Genomic DNA, 17,195 nt, shown 5'->3' with positions numbered 1-17,195 from the left:
GCGCCCCTACCCCTCCCCCACCCGAGAATATCTTGGACGCGGGCAGTGGCGTAGTTAGGGGTTGTGGCACCCAGGGCTAAGTATATACTCCCTCCCTCCTGTTCATGAAACAATTGCGCGCGAAAATTTTGACTTTCATCGCTTGGAGGGGCGCAGAATCTATGCTGAATTAGTCAATTTGGCGCCCCCTAAGGGTAGCGCCCGGGGCACGTTGCCCCCCTCTGCCCCCCCGGTAGTTACGCTAAGGTTCGCTATCTCTAAGGTTCGCTATCTCTAAGGTTCATTATCACTAATTACGAAAAAGGTCCGCTATACTTAAGGTTCGATATCACTAATTTTGAAAAAGGTTCGGTATTTCTAAGGTTCGATATCACTAATTTTAAATAAGGTTCGCTATCTCTAATTTTAAATAAGGTCCGCTATCACTAATTTATTGAAGGTTCGCTATCTCTAAGGTTCGCTATCACTAATTTAAAATAAGATCCGCTATCTCTAATTTTAACAATCCCGGTATCCCTAAGGTTCGCTATCTCTAATTTTAAATAAGGTCCGCTATCTCTAAGGTTCGCTATCTCTAAGGTTCGCTATCTCTAAGGTTCGCTATCACTAATTTCAAATAAGGTTCGCTATCTCTAATTTTAAATAAGGTTCGCTATCTCTAATTTTAAATAAGGCTCGCTATCTCTAATTTCAAATAAGGTTCGCTATAGCGGTCCTTATTTAAAATTAGAGATAGCGGACCTTATTTGAAATTAGAGATAGCGGACCTTATTTGAAATTAGAGATAGCAGACCTTATTTAAAATTAGAAATAGTGGACCTTATTTAAGATGAGTGATAACGAATAATAATATAGGTATAGCGAACCTTAATCGAAATTAGTGATAACGAACCTTAGAGATAGCGAACCTTAATTAATTAGGGATAGCGAACCTTAAACAAAATTAGTGATAGCGAACCTTAGGTATAGCGGACCTTTATTGGAATTAGTGATAACGAACCTTAGAGATAGCGAACCTTCAATAAATTAGTGATAGCGGACCTTATTCAAAATTAGTGATAGCGAACCTTATTTTAAATTAGTGATAGCGAACCCTATTCAAAATTAGTGATATCGAACCTTAGAACTAGCGAACCTTATTCTAAATTAGTGATATCGAACCTTAGAAGTAGCGGACCTTTTTTAGGTATAGCGAACCTTTTTCTCAATTAGAGATAGCGGGATTCTGATCTCCATAGACTTTACACGTTAGTGATAGCGAACCCTAGAGATAGCGAACCTTAGAGATAGCGGACCTTAGAGATAGCGGGATGTCACCCTCATCCCCCACTTTTCTCAAAAAAGTTGAGATTTTTATATCACTGGAAACCTCTGGCTACATAATGTTTATGTACAAAATATTTCTTGCAGATTAATTCGTTTAGCAAAGATATCGTGGACTTTGAATTTCGTTCTGGTGCACCAGAACGAAATTACAACGCATTGTCTATGGAGCAGTGTAATACACATAATCATGCATAACTCGCGAACGCAAAATCGGAATCAAATGAAATTTTGGGAATAGGTTTTTTTCGTGGATATCTAATGGAAAATGACATAAATAGAGGATGCTAGGATCACGAAATACTCCTTTAATATTGTCATTGGGTATTTTTTAAATTAAAATTTGCAAAAAATAAAAGAAAACAGCAGTCTTGACAAAGTTAAAGCCCCATTCAAATACATGTAGATCTATGGAGCTAATTTCTCAGAAATTATTTTCATTATTTCATGTGAAATGTCCTATTTTGTCGTTATTAATACACGGCTTTCGGCTCAATCGCATGAAGGCTGTGTTAGCACATCTATGCTACTAACAAAGGTGCAAAAAACTGAATTTTGATGATTTCGATGATTTTCTGAATGAGCAAATCACTAAACGGGCCTTTTAATTCCCGGGTTAATTCCCGGGTTAATTCCCCTTCTTTCTCATCACTTTCTTTCCCCTAATTCCCTCTCTCTCTCTGTTTTTTCTGTCTCATCTCCCATAAAGGTCTATAATGGATGACAATAACATTTCATTCTCATGCATAGACATTTGATATCGAAGTTGATCAGTGCTACGTGTGAGACGTGGTCGGAAACGGATACTTGTGACATTTTGAAACTTTTTAATTAAGTCCATTAATCGTGTTTTCTTTGAACATGACATTGGGAACTTTTTTTTATCATGTTGCTGTATATCCATGTTGTGCGACATTTTTCGCTTCATATCCGCTACATTGTTAATTTTGACGGCGTATTACTACTTTCTCTGGAGGAGCTTAGCTGGAGTTTAATTTTTCAATACAGCATAGCAACTTTAAAAGCGCAGCAGTTTTCAAAGAAGTTTTCTTCTGGTTCTCGATCTTCATTCTATCTCTTCACAAAAACATAAGCTACTTATATCTTCAAGTCACTTCGGTTTAGTATTTTGTTCTGAATTGCAAAATCTCGCTTCTTAATGACCATGTGAGCACAGGCAGCGAAACCGGGGGCAGCCCAATTCACCACACGCTTTTTCGGCCGAGGGCTTGTCCCCCCCCCCTCCCACTTTAATCAAACCCATAATGTGCTGTGTGTCACATGAACATAAATAATCAGTTCTCTATTCTAGACCCTAAAAGTAGTAAAAGAAAGTGTAAAAAATATGCACTAACTGGCTTCAATTGGAGATTCAATTTGGGAAATCCCCCAAAAAAAAAAAACACTCCCCCCCACGTGTATGGATAAAACATCCACCTTTTCGCTTCTGCTTTGGGCACCCAACACAGCAATAACCTATACAATAATATTGAAAACGTCCACGAATGGTTTGTGCCTTCATTTAAACGATTTTCGGATTTTTCAAACTAAATTGTTTACAATAATAGTGCCAAAAATGGTGGAAAATGACCTCATTGTACAAAAGTTTCTGACTTCTCAGGGAACATCCCCCCTTAGACACCCCCTACGAATACAAAAAATTATCCCTTTTTGTTTCTGCTTTGGACACCACACTTTTAAAATGTTTAAACCAATAATTTATACAATTAATAATAGTGAGAACTTGTCCATGAATGGCTTTAACTCAGCATGCACTCAAGTAAGTGATCAAAGTAGTCAAAGTGCTACAAGCCAGTAATATCGGAGAAGATCTAGAATACGTCAAAGTGCGTACCTCTTCCATGCAAAGGAATATATTCTTCTGTCGACTTGCTGAAGTCTGGTTTATGAAACAACACATCTTTGAATGTAAGTGGAAACAGGTGGCTACTGCAATGCAATCTAGGCCTGTTTTCCATTACAAATTGTGTGGAAGGGGGGAAAGAGTACTATCAGAGAGTTGATATTCTTGAGAGGGCACTCTATTCACGTGGTTTCTTTTCCAACGCTAAAAGATCACGAATTTTGGTGGTTTGCAAATGAAAAGTGTCCGCACTATCGATTGATTACGTAACTGTTATGAATAATGTATTAGGTTTTCAATGCAATCGCCTCGACCCATCAATACATATTATATGTATTTATCAAAGTACTTGGAATAGCAATCTGGTGAGTTCACTGAACTACGCCCTAATACTGATGGAGTTTTAATGGCGTTTAATGGCGCTAATCCTCTCCATACACAGATGAACAAATACAATAGGAGAAGGTCAACACATATGACCTCCTATATGACATGTTATATGAGATGTACAACAACCTGAATATCATAAAGATCAGTGTTCGTTTGTGCATATGAACTGCATATTTACAATACTAAATATTAGTCGTTATATATTATGCCAAATATTGGTATTATGACAACACGGTATATGCATTGTATATAAAACAACTAATAGATCCTGCTATCATGGCGTCAGGTCATTGGTTCATCATATCCCGTATGTTTCTTAAAATTCATTCATATTTGAGACAAATTTCTGTGCCCATTTTATAGGCGTACAGGTGGATCCGGTTTTTTGGTCATTTTCATTTCTTTTTGATGAAAGAATTAAGGTTTTCCACTGCACGGAGGCCACTATGTGATACTAATTTAATGCTATTTGTAAATGAATGCGGATTCCCGGTTGTTGTTTTTCCACAGTGTGACAACTGTCCACCCATCCAGACAACATCATAACATAATAAAACGTCTGTATTTGTACGATGAGTAAATATTAAACTGAACTTTGCCTTGGAACATTGTGTAAGACGGTGTAAGATTTTGTGGGCACCCTCAACATTATTATCCTCTTTGTATCCGTTAAATGACATGGCATAGACTGTGTGAATTCTATGAAGACTACTAAATACATAGGGTCATATCCATGGACACAAGTAACGATAATTGACAACACGATATCGCGATACGCGACTGTATTTAGGGGCTGAGCACTAATAATTAATAATGCCGAGTAGGGCCTATTCCTGGGCGACTCGTGTGGGCAAGGACGCTTAGGACGGTGACCAAATGAGTCCCAAATTTCACCGAGGGGGTGGGGGGCACTCAAGTATGATAGTGTAGGCCTAAACGCATGACTTTTTAAACACCCCTAAAACGAGTTTTACCCTACCAGCAAATTTAGGATCAATAGGCCTAAGCTAACTTAATACACTAAAGGAAGTTTTGGATGAGAAAACGGACATTTTGATGCAAGAGAAACGGCTTAATGACGCAAAGACAGTTGTGGTAACACCATGGTCGCAGACATGCAAAAAAGCTCAAAAACAGATAGTAATGAAACCAGTTTTTATTTTCCTTGCTCTAGCGAATTCACAGAGAAGGTGTTTCTAGTACAATATAGCGTCGGACTCTAGCTGAGAGCGTAGCCTAAGTCCAAACGGACTCCAAGAAGGGCTCTCCATACACAAATGAACAAACACAAAGGAAGGTAGTCTCCTCCGTGACCAGCTTGATTTCGATGGAGCGAAAACAAATTGGCTGCAGAGGAGACGGGTAATTTTGCCATGCAAATGAGGTGAGTGTCATCCCCCTGGTACTATTTTGGAGATAGTCAACTGTGTTTCTTTTATGATCTGGCAGCAACTTGGATTTTGCCCTGTCCCCTGAAAGTTCATCACATGATCGAATGTGTTATATAGATCGCAAATTTTAGGAGAATAGGGCGAGATCCATGTTATTGCGTCATACCATGACGTAAAGTGACGTCATGTAATTTGCATCTGAACGTCAACAATATCATCGACATCGGGTGATGTGACTCACAGTCAGGCCCACGTATATTGCTTCAATTACTGTGTGACAGTTAATAGTTTGATTATATTCTAATCTCTGAAGCATTTTAAGACTACAAACTGCGAAATCCAAAAGTGTACTACAGTGGTACTACAGTGGTAAGTTGTGGTTTTATGGTTTTGGCATAAATTGTAGCAGTATAAAACAACAGGAAGGCGCAGATATTGAACTTGATGTTAAGTGTATGTTTTATGAAGACAGTGCAAAATTAATGTGAAACTGGTGCAGTGAATATTTGTTGATATTTGGCGTCCATGAGTAAAATTAGATGTATTGGCGGTGCAGAAGAACAACAGGACCCGTTCCAGAGTAGCAGTATATGTATTCGTGGACATTACGAGTACATGCAGTGCAGATATTGAACTTGATGTTTTAAGTAATCGTGATCAACTTTTATTGTTTACATTCGATGTCAATGTGTAGAAATAGTAGAACGCCAAACAAAAATTAAGTGAGTGCAATCACTGGAGTGCTTGCATCATCGGAGGATACCAGAAGCAGTGCAATTTATTGAACTAGAAATTACCAGTGTGTTTGATGGTTTTAACTTTTAACTTTTTAATATTGATGTGTATGCAGTTAGCTGAACTATTTATGGATGTGATATTTCATAAACAGTGCTCTTTGTGTTTGGTGCAACAGTGAAGTCAAATTGATGTTTTTATAAAAATACATGTGCAGCCGAGTGCTCTCTACTACGTAGTGGAATACCAAACTGAAGTGGAGAATTAACTTTGGAATTTCGGGTGAAGAGAGCTTTTTTATTGAGTACGTAATTTATTTTGTGACTTTGTTTGTGATAAATATAAAAACATAGCTGATCACCCAACAGTATCTACCGTCACTGGTATTGGATTTCAACCAAAGACTTTTACATGAGTCATCAGACCATCTACCGGATTAAATAGATTGTTACCTACAACCAAGTATGAAGGTGCAAAGAGTGGTGAGTTACTTCGTCTTGTTAGTCTTGCTTGTGAAACGGACAGAAGGAAGAGGGAAGAAAGAGAAATTGGGTATTGGTATTGGTTTGGTTCTTCAAACAGAATTCAACAGTCTAAGGGTAGATTGTGAGGATCATGCATCCTTGTTTGTGAATATGACAGGTTTGAAATATAACTATAGGAGAGCAAAAATGCTACCGAAAGCCAAAAGTCATTTGGGACTTTTCATAATCATCATCTTGGCAGGAGATATTAGTGTAAACCCAGGGCCTACAGATTACTGCTGTCAGATTTGCAATAGCGGAGGTATGGACAAGAAATTAAGAGTACAATGTAGCGATTGCAGAGAATGGACGCATATCAACTGCATTGGAATGTCGGTGAAAGATTACCAACTGTGGAGGTGTAATGAGAAAGACTGGTATTGCAGCAACTGCGCAATTCCAGCGCACCAAAGTCAAGATCCAGATACAACAATACAAAAAGAAGTGGGTAGTGACTACTTTTGCCAAATTTGCAATAGAGGAGGAACAGATAGAAAACTGAGAGTTCAGTGTAGTGACTGCAGATATTGGACGCATATTACCTGCATTGCAATGCCGATGAAGGATTACAAACAGTGGAGGTGTAGTGAGAAAGAATGGTATTGCAACAACTGTGCAGCCCCATGTACTATGTGCCAAGACCCAGTTCTAAATGGCCAAAGAGGCATGGATTGTGATAAGTGTGGCTCCTGGACACACAATCATTGTGGTGGAATTGACAATATGGACTATGACAGACTTATGGGTACCACATTTGCTTATGTGTGCCCAATTTGTGACTATATTGAAACAAAAGATAACAGCCCTGACACCTCTGGTTGCAGCTCGACCGAAGCAGATAGCAGCTTAGGTTCACCAAGTCGTGAAAGTGGAGGAAATCAGACTAATCGGACTTGTTCCTCACCAACAAAAGTGAGGAAGAATCAAAACAATCTGAAGTTCCTTACAATCAATTTTCAGAGCATAAAAACAAGATTGCTGAATGGTATGCAATAGTTGAGGATTACAAACCGGACATCATAGTTGGTACCGAAGCGTGGTTAAATGGAAATATCCTAAACACAGAAATAGTGCCACAAGGTTATATGATCTTGCGACGTGACAGAAAAGGGGGCAGTCATGGAGGAGTTCTGCTTGTATACAGGAAAGACCTTGCAGTTTCTAGAAAGTTAGATCTAGAAAGTGAAGGGGAAAACCTATGGTGTCAAGTTAACATTAAAGGGGAGACCAATAATATTTGGTGTTATTTATAAACCAAATCACTCGGACATAACACAGATTGATGGCATGAGGGAAGCTATTGAAAAGATTAATGCAAAACCAAGGACTTGTGACATAATAGTGACAGGAGACTTTAACCAAGGTAACATTGATTGGGAAACAAATACAGTGATACCAGATCACTATGCATCTAAAGCAGCTGCAGAGAAGTTGTTGGATCTGTCGGTGCAATACAATATGCAGCAGATGGTTACAGAACCAACTAGGGGAGACAGCATCCTAGACTTAGTTTTCACAAATAATACCAACATTGTCAATCACACCAAAGTGGAACCTGGCGTGGGAGATCATGACATGGTAGCACTGTTCTGAACCTTGTTATTAAACGGCCCAAACAACCCAGGAGAAGAATTTACATCAGGAAAAAAAGCCAATGAAGAGAAGATCAGACAAGAAATGGGAGAATACCAAAAGACCTTTGCAGATCTTGATGACTTGACGGTGCAGGACAAATGGAATCATCTTGAAAAGGAAATCAAAAGAACGGTGGAAGAAAATGTTCCTACTAAAGTGAAATCAACAAGAAATGATCTACCATGGTTTGACAGAAAGAGTCGGAGAAGAACAAGAAGGAAACAGAGGCTGTACAACAAGGCAAAGCAAGGTGGCCAAGCAAAAGATTGGGAGACATACAGGGAGTACAAAAAGGAATGTAGAAGAGCTCTCAATAAGACAAGATGGGAGTATATCAATAATGATCTGGGGTCAGCGGTCAAGGAAGATCCTAAGGCTTTCTGGACTTTCATAAAAAGTTTGAGGAAAGAAGATAATGGAGTGGCAGACCTGAAGGTTGACAACAAACTTTTAACAGACAGCAAGGAAAAGGCGGAAGCACTCAACAACCAGTTCTGCAGTGTATTCACGCAAGAGGATAAAAGTCACATCCCGTCACTTGGGGAAAGCAACATAACAAATATCCCGAATTTGGTCATTCATGAGGAAGGAGTCAAGAAGCAACTGCTGAAACTCAAACCAAATAAAGCACGGGTCCAGATGGAATATTCCGTGGATGTTGAGAATGATGGCAGAGCAACTGGCTCCGGTTCTCACCAAATTATTTCAGCAGTCTATAGATGAGGGTTTTCTTCCAACACAGTGGAGACAGGCAGACATATGTCCTATATTTAAAAAAGGTGACAGGGCTAAACCAAGTAACTACAGACCTGTCTCCTTAACAAGTGTTGTGTGCAAAATATTAGAGCACATAGTGCATTCGCACATCATGGATCATCTGGAAGAGCATAATATTCTAGTTGATAACCAGCATGGGTTCCGGGCCAAGCATTCAACAGAGACCCAGTTAATACTGACATTGAATGATCTGACAAAAAGTATGGAAGAGGGAGAAACTGTACACATGGCTATTCTAGATTTGAAAAGGCATTCGATAAAGTGCCGCATCTAACGTCTGCTTAGTAAGCTAGATTTCTACGGAATCCGAGGGAATCTGCAAAAATGGATTTGTCACTTTTTAACAGAAAGAACACAAAGAGTTGTTTGCGATGGGATCACATCTGAAACCAAGCAAGTCACTTCCAGCGTACCACAAGGTACAGTCACAGGACCACTGGATTTTTGATCTATATAAATGATCTTCCAGATAACCTTGCAAACAAGGCAAGAATGTTCAGCGGATGACTGTGTCATCTACACAGCAACAAAAACACAGCAGGACCTTCAAACTCTTCAAGATGACTTGAGAAAGCTTGAAGAATGGCAGAATAGATGGGTAATGTCCTTTAATGCAGCAAAATGCTACATAATGAAAATTAGCAACAAGATGCAACCTCCGGATATGGATTATACATTTTGCCAGCAAAAACTGCAAGAAGTGTCATCGCACCCATACCTGGGAATAGAAATTGATAACAAGCTCAATTGGAATACACAGAGGAAAAACACAATTTCTAAAGCAAACAGGGTGCTTGGTTGTCTCAGAAGAAACCTATGGTTCTGCACCAAGGAAGTTAAAGAAACTGCATATATGGCTTTAGTGCGACCAATACTCGAATATGCAAGCACAGTCTGGGGGCCATACCAGGATGGAGCAATAAATCAACTTGAAGCCGTGCAGCGTAAGGCTGCCAGATTTTGCATGGGGACTTCAAGCAAAGAAGTAGTGTGACCAAGATGATACAGGAGTTAGGATGGGATTTATTGGAAGATAGAAGGAAGCAAGCAAGACTAGCAATGATGTACAAGATAACAAACAACATGGTGGGCATAAACAAGAACGACCATGTGGAGCTAATAAAAGAAACAAGAACCAGGAAGAAGAACAGCAGCAATTATAAACCAATTTATGCAAGACTCAACACATACAAGTACAGCTATTTTCCAAGAGCAATTAGGGAGTGGAACGCAACAGGAGAAGAAGCAATCAAGGCAAGCACAATTGATAGCTTCAAGAACCGGATCAACAGTCAACCAAACAGAACAATTAGATAGAGACACCGTCAGACACGCACCATATATCCGCGACCATGACCCAAAAAGTTGGTGAACTGCAGCTAATAATCTGTATCTACCGACTCAACCAAGAAGAAGAAGAAGAAGAAATTCGTTAAGCTTCTGAGCCAAATTTAGTGGTATCAAAATTCAGCAGCCATGCATGAACAAAATGCATGATAAGTCGTAACAGACATAGACCTTAAGGTACTAATTTCGAGGAGCATAACAAACACCAAATTGGTGTCTTCTTCTTCCGATACTGTGCAAAACCTCAAAAGAGTATCGACCTTTGACATGCATGCATTCTTTTGTCGAGCGTTTACATGGTCTTTCAATTTGTGCCGAGTGTCCTTGGCAGACTTGACTATGCTTCAGTGGTCATGAAAGGATTCAATAGATAACCTCTGCCCCACTAATCCCCAGCTATTGTCTGAAATTGCTCCTCGGAAGATATATCATAACAACTCAGTCCTCAAATGATAGTCATATAACGACTGACTATCATTGAGGACTGAGTTCCGCAGTCTAAAGTCGTAAGTGTGTTTGTAAAAATATAAGTTTTGTTGCCTATAGTCTAAGATATAGTTCCAATAATTGGAACTCACAGCTCCGACTACTATAGATGAGCAGTTATAGTAAGTTCTACCAATTTTGTACGTTTGAGGACTTATTCTCAAGTTGTAGCAGGTGACATATGGTGTCTTCAGTGTTAATTGTTTTCATTATAAAAAAATGTCGCAAAATATTATAATACATGTGTAACAAAATTTGGGCCGAGTAATTAAGACAAAATAGAGTGCGAATATTTGCACTGTTTATTTATTTTTATTAATATCCAGAGGGACTTAAAAATCCTGGCCCACGCCTCCTCCTTTTTCGGACCCTGATTCTTTTACAAAATGGTGTCAGGAGTGGGATGAGGTTTTTTTGGATAGTATATTGTTTTGTTGTGTGGGATGGGTGGCAAAATGTGTAAAGTGACATTGTTTTCATCGTTTTTATACCTTTGGAAATATGTAGAAATTTATATGCTCATTTATTATTGTGTACTGGTTGGTGCTGTTATCATTATTATTATGTCATTACACTGATCGTTAACGCTTGTTTTGTTTAACCCATTTTTTTAAGTTACATGATGTGTAGCAGCCCAAATTTTGTCCCTTTTTTGTTGGTGTCAGTCAGCCTTTTTATGCCGGGCGGCATCGTCTTCGATGGGGGCTCTGTAACAAAATTTGGGCCGAGTAATTAAGACAAAAATAGGGTATTTTTTCGCACGGAATTTTGACGGTTAATTTAGATAACAAATTAAGGAACTGCATGAGTGTGACTGCAGTATGATTTTTAAAGAGGACTAGCCTGTGTTTAGGGAGAAGTATGCTCCGCCAATCATTAAACTTGGTCATTTTCTGTGTGGTCTGCCTGAAAAATCTTATGATCTCTGCCTGCAAAATTAATAGGGCTGCTAAAGGACATGTCTTGAGCTTTCCAAATTTTCTTGTTTATTTATCTTTTCGCATGGTGTCAAATCCATCATTTCTACAATCATGTAAAACCCGGCATTGTTAACGATCAGCTGTTTCTTAATGTGTATTATTTTTATGTTATTATAGTGTTATGTGCCCTGAAAAGTTTTTGGTAGTATGCGCCCTTACTGTAAATTCGTAAGGTCATCAACTTTGGTCACTAATTAATATTATTTTGTTTGGCTGAAATCTGTTCTGTTTAGGTGTCACCAAAATGAGCCTAATTGTTTATGATTGTTTTTGGTTGAGGATCATTAAAAATATTGATCTAATTGTGTACACAACCAATTTATTTAATTAATAGCAATCAGCAGAATTTTGATTATGCATTGTTTGTTTTGATATTTTGAAAGTTTATTAGTTTTGTTGTTTGGATATGTCATTTTGAAAGACATCATGATTATAGTAGGACTTAAAAATGTTCTACAAAGTGACAACATTTCTAAATTTAGAAACTTTTTATTAAGGTTAAAGAGATGGGTGACCTATGCAGCTTAATTTATCTATTATTTTGTGTCATCTTTAATTAAGGTATACTTCCTCATAAATGTGTTGGAAGTGACAAATGTTGTTTTCATTTTGGAAGTTTACTTGTGTTGCAAATTATTTGTGTTTCTTTCCTCAAAAATGCATGAGTTGTTCCAAGTTCAGTCAAGGTTTGTTTACATCAATTTGACCCCAGTCATGCTTTAAGACATGTGCCTATCTCATGTTCTCTGCCTGGAAACTGATTATGTAATGGGAGTTGACCTTTCCACTTTCTAGTCTCATGTTGCTCTTATTTGCATAGGTCACCCATCTCTTTAACAAGGTCAATGCCACTCAGTGCCTATGGTTATTATATGTTTTGGTGATAATAAAATTTGTAGTAGAGATTTAATAATTAGCATAATGCTCCCTTTATTTTTGACATGGTATGTTTGTCAGTCTAGCTCTGGTCTCCAACATGCCAGCTCCTTGCTAGACCACCTCCACCATTTTGCTTTAGGACTTTTCATATGAAATAAATATATTGTTGTCAACAAATAGCTCTGTGTCATCTGTATTATTCTTCATTTTATCACCAAGTGTATCGTTTTATATCACCATCAGTTTTACAATGGAGACTTTATTAAAGAGATTGCAGCAACTGGAAAGCAAAGTTAAAGAACTGGAAAATAAACTTGTGCATCAGCAGCCTTGCAAATGCAAGAATCCAAAGACAGTGAATGTTTCTTCGACTTCAAATGTTTCTACCTCACCTGATAATACACCTGTACCAATAATTGCAACAAATGTTGAGGGAACTGTGAAATGGTTTAACGTGACTAAAGGGTGGATTTGTTACCAGAACAGACAATGCAGAAGACATTTTTATTCATAAATCAGGAATTGCGAAAGCGAACCCTAGACACAAGCGTGCCAGGGTTGGACAAGGTGAAATTATTGTCTTTGACATTATCAGTGTTTCAGGAAGGACTTCAGAAGCAGTAAATATAACTGGATGTGATGGCAATTGTGTCACTGGTAGTAAATTACCCACTAAACATGCCAAAACAATTCCCTAAATGGATCATCAGTGTGCAAAAATATACAACTCTCAATATCAAGTTCACCAGTTGAAGTTCTACATGTAAGCACTTCACCCACCCCAGCTGTAGAACAAGTGTACAGGTAGGCCCATGGATTCATCACAACACCCGAATTTGGACATATCAACTCCGCCATCTGGGATGCCCATCTCCTCTCGTACTCCGTGCAATTATATTTCTTCTAAGGCAAATGACTATCATCGTGAACCTGAACCTGGCGTGTATCATCAGAATCTAAAAACTCTATTCGGTCTGGAGGACATTTGTTTCACGATTTTCATCTTCGCCACTATAAATATATGCCAGAGACCAGTTAATAACATGCTGAACTATAAAATATACAGAATTCATTTTTATACTGACTTTTGACTGAAAAATCGGACTATAAATAGCTTTTATTTGTGATATGAACTTGTGATATATACTTTTGTCTTGTTTGTGGAAAGAAAAGGTTTGTTTTGTTTGTTTATCTTAATGTCTGTTCAAAATATTTGAAGCTTTGAAGTGATCCAAAAGTTTACTTCAGAGGACACTGTTTACATTTTGGATTTATCTTTGTTTATTTGTCTACGTGCACGAAAATGTTTTGGTGTAAAACCACGCTAAAACTAGCCAATTTATAGAGTGCGAATATTTGCACTGTTTATTTATTTTTATTAATATCCAGAGGGACTTAAAAATCCTGGCCCACGCCTCCTCCTTTTTCGGACCCTGATTCTTTTACACATGTATTGACAATAATTAACAACCTGTTTGACCTCTCCATATACATGATATATTCATACATTGCTCATCTGTGTGTTCATATCATATTTTGTGGTGAAAAATGATTACAAATGTGTAATTTGCAATCATTTTTGGAGCAATGATTTCTTCGTGCCGACGGCTATAAAGTGTGTGAAAGCACATTAAACGCATACAAACACATACACAGCACCTGTTGGAACTCCCGGTCGGAGCCAGGAGTTTCAATTATTGGAACTGCTAGATGAGATGATTGCTGTTTGTATCTTTCTGCTGATAGGACAGTGTTAACACACTGTTCAATAGAACATCTGGACCTTACTCTGCCAAGTTTAGCAGATGCTAACGCCAATAACGGTTACGGTGCATACATTGATTGAACACGATGCGGATGAGCAGTAACCCTAGGTACTCGCACCTCCATCACTATGATTTCCACTGACTTCTCTATAGTATAACAAAGGTCTGAAACAGGGTCTTAGCTAGAAATTGAGGGTTGCCCGTCATTTGAATAAAATTGTCTGTCCTAATTTGACCTTTAAAACATTTACCAGACATAATATAGCCCATCGGGGGTTCAAAGAGTTCAAATATGTGCTGATATGGCCTTGTTCTACAAATTGGGTCTACTAAAAAGGGCAATTAGCTTTTCAAAACATACAATTTATGATTATGATTTTTTTTAAGGATCATATCACAAAACTGAACATGTGAGTACTTTTATGAATGCAGGGTGAACCTTTGAAACTGTGACTTGAGTTCAGTAAGGCTGCTTCCGGGTGCCCTGGTTTGTGCAATAGTATGTCTTGGCCTTAATAATGGTGAGGACGGAACCACTAGGCTAAGGGACTGTGCAATAATTATGAGCCGGGGGGGGCAAAATTAGAGGGGGGGGCAAGAAATATTTGGCGAGCCGAAGGGGGGCAAGCGAGAGGTGCAAGCGATTTTTGGCACACATTCATGGAGCACCTTTTAAATAAAACGCTCTAAAAAGGCTTAGGAAAACAGTACGGAAACATTTAAATATCGTCACCCTCATAACCAAACTGCCTAAGTCATTATTGCATGTTTCTCATTTGCAATTTTGATTTTCTGAGTAATAAACCCATGTAATCAAATTTCCAGCCAAATTCTTCATTAGCTTGTGGAATACATCTGTTTTGATGTATTCCACAATTTAATGAAGAGTTTTATTTTTATAGCAATAGTTATGTATAGCAATGGCGTTAGTTTAATGTGATTGCATGCATAGCAATTTGGCTAGATTGTGTAGCAAAATGCGATGCAATACCGCTTATATGCCCTGGTTTTCATCATCATGGCCCAGCGGTTGCTTGGCGGTATATATTAGCATCGGCCTCTGTGCAGATGACCCTACAGTGTGGAGTAAAAGGAAAGGTTCAATGTTCTTTCAAAGTCTTTTCAGTCACATTTTTTGTGGAAGTATAGCAACAATAAAAACATAGGAAACCCTCGGTTTATTTGTAGCATTGATAGTAATTTATGCAAATTCCTATCCCCATGGTCCAGACTCCAGAGGGCATCAACAAAAGTGCTGAACTAAAAAGCAAGTTTCCTTTTACACAAAACAAAAAAGTCCAGGGATCCCCACACTTATTGGATTTGGAAACACTTTCTGATACTTTAGATTTGTAAACTATTTCCCTTTTTGTAATATTTTATTTCCCTACAGTGTACATACATGTATAGGTGCTACATCCAGTGATCATGGCTGAATGTCAGGAAACTGCAAGACCTAGAGTGTCCAACACCAATGGTAACCATAGTAGCCAAGCCCAATCATCATCATTATCATCTCTGAAACGACATCATGACAATGCTTTCAAAGACATAAATCATGCCCTCAACTGTGATGAACATGGCAAGAGGGAGGAAGCTCTCCAAGCTTACGTTCAAGGAGTGCAAAATTTAATGAAGGGACTAGAAATACAATGTGAAGGGCCACAGTGTAATGGAGAGGAATGGAATCAAGCCCGTGCGATGCAGAAGAAGATGAAGAAAGCTGCCGTCCAGATGAAGGCAAGACTGGAAGCTCTTGAAGCTGAAATTGGCAACAGAACAAGCCAAAGCAATGGCAGGGCACCAAGTGAAGATGAAATCAACATGCAACTCCATGATGACTTGGAAGCCGAAGAGCCACCTTCGTATCAAGAGGCGCAAGCTGATGCCAGGGAGATCTTCCATTTGGAAGGCGGTGCTCAGATTTTCTTTATAAACCCTCAAGGCCATGTTAGCGCTCCCAGTTCACCAGGTCCTTTACGAATCTATAAATTCACCAATGAGAGACAGGTGCGGGAAGCGAACCAGCCACCTGCGTTCATGCAAGTTGGGGATTGGTTATATCCTTTGGTGCCAGGAGAATCGCCAGCTCTGAGAAGTAGAGAAGGTGCCTATATGTTTCCAGATTTAACAGGAGCACCAGGCTCCAGTGTTGGAGTGATGTTTGCACCTCAAACAGACAGGTAAGATGTATGATGGGATCCAAAGATGGCAATGTGAAATTGAGATACAGGATAAAAAAGTGCAAAACACCAAAAAATTAGCCTGCATTAGAAAACTGACACACAACAGCTCATAACATACAATGGAATGTAAGTTCAGCAAGCTGACTTGGTTTTAATGTGTAAGACAGTGTGGTGATTGTAATAAATAATTTTTTGCAATTTGCCTCTTTGGCCTATGTGGATCAGATCATGTCATGTACAAAATTTGTTGAATTGTTTTACAACTTTCCCCTGCTTTAATAGCTGGGGATGCTGGTTTTTTTTATGTGATTATTATAGACACAATTGAAACATTTAAATAATATTGCTGGTCTAATATGAATTTCCATCCAATCTCGATTCGACTTAATTTACCCACTGCATAGATGTGCACTTAATTTAGCAACTGCAGAGATGGGCACTATTTGGTGAGTGATCTGATACATTGGTGAGCTGACTGGCAGAAGAAATCAAGTCAACAAATGTGACGTTTTATTTCAACTCAAATATCCTGGTATCAATTTTAAGGTATACATTTTTCAAAGCTGAAGACATGCTATTGTTATGTGAATTAACATGTGTATATTATATTACATTTTGCAGAAATACACTCCAATCATTCAAACAAACAATTGGCAGCTTGACAGCTTTGCGAGAAGAAGGGGAAGCCCCACCCAGATACACAGCAACAGCGACACCCCCTCCCAGACCTCAAGAACGACCCAGACCTCAACAGAGACAGGTTCCACCGGCAGCACGTCAAGCAGAGCAACCCAGATCTGATGAGAAATCACCAGAAGAAGAAGAGGAGGAAGCCAAGCAAGTGGGCACTAGCACCAAAATTGCAAAAGGAATCTCTGTTGGTATGTATTTTTCACTTCCACTTTCATTGCA

The 17,195-nt window shown here is 38.7% G+C and overlaps 1 protein-coding gene across 2 annotated transcripts in view; it reads left to right on the top strand.

The window, feature by feature from the left end:
• The first annotated feature begins 5,180 nt into the window (after positions 1–5,180).
• LOC140160995 (spartin-like) overlaps positions 5,181–17,195 on the top strand; it is a 37,905-nt gene continuing 25,890 nt past the window's right edge. For both annotated transcript variants that reach the window (XM_072184360.1, XM_072184361.1), the window contains exons 1-3: positions 5,181–5,326; positions 15,491–16,280; positions 16,905–17,164. In XM_072184360.1, the coding sequence (XP_072040461.1) occupies positions 15,526–16,280; positions 16,905–17,164 (1,015 nt within the window). In that variant the 5' untranslated portion in view covers positions 5,181–5,326; positions 15,491–15,525. The remainder of the gene's footprint in view (positions 5,327–15,490; positions 16,281–16,904; positions 17,165–17,195) is intronic.

This window comes from Amphiura filiformis, chromosome 9, assembly GCF_039555335.1.
Source record: "Amphiura filiformis chromosome 9, Afil_fr2py, whole genome shotgun sequence".
In the NCBI taxonomy this organism is placed as follows: Eukaryota; Metazoa; Echinodermata; class Ophiuroidea; order Amphilepidida; family Amphiuridae; genus Amphiura; species Amphiura filiformis.
The sequence above is the reverse complement of the archived record's forward strand: the minus strand, read 5'-3'. Positions and strand labels throughout refer to the sequence as shown.